The 227-nt window shown below is 39.6% G+C and overlaps 1 protein-coding gene across 1 annotated transcript in view; it reads left to right on the forward strand.

Moving 5' to 3' along the window:
- Window positions 1-227, forward strand: part of LOC119587349 (GTPase-activating Rap/Ran-GAP domain-like protein 3) — a 420,180-nt gene that overhangs the window by 258,817 nt on the left and 161,136 nt on the right. Inside the window, exon 10 of the mRNA XM_037936096.1 lies at window positions 49-152. Within this exon, the coding sequence (XP_037792024.1) occupies window positions 49-152 (104 nt within the window). The remainder of the gene's footprint in view (window positions 1-48; window positions 153-227) is intronic.

Here is a 227-nt window from a genome sequence, read left to right on the forward strand (position 1 = left end):
TCTTACCCAAAAATTACGTTTCTAACCCATGTTTTTCCTCCTTCTCAGGTGACATGACGGGTCGACACTCCGTCTACACGATCTATGAGGGACACGAAATTATGTTCCATGTGTCGACTATGTTGCCATTCTCCAAGGACAATAAACAGCAAGTAAGAACACGACAGATCTTTTGTTTTTATAAGTTTTCTCCTTTTTCGTCATCGTTAGAATTCTCTGCTTCTTTT

Source organism: Penaeus monodon, chromosome 22 (assembly GCF_015228065.2).
Source record: "Penaeus monodon isolate SGIC_2016 chromosome 22, NSTDA_Pmon_1, whole genome shotgun sequence".
NCBI classification, from domain to species: domain Eukaryota; kingdom Metazoa; phylum Arthropoda; class Malacostraca; order Decapoda; family Penaeidae; genus Penaeus; species Penaeus monodon.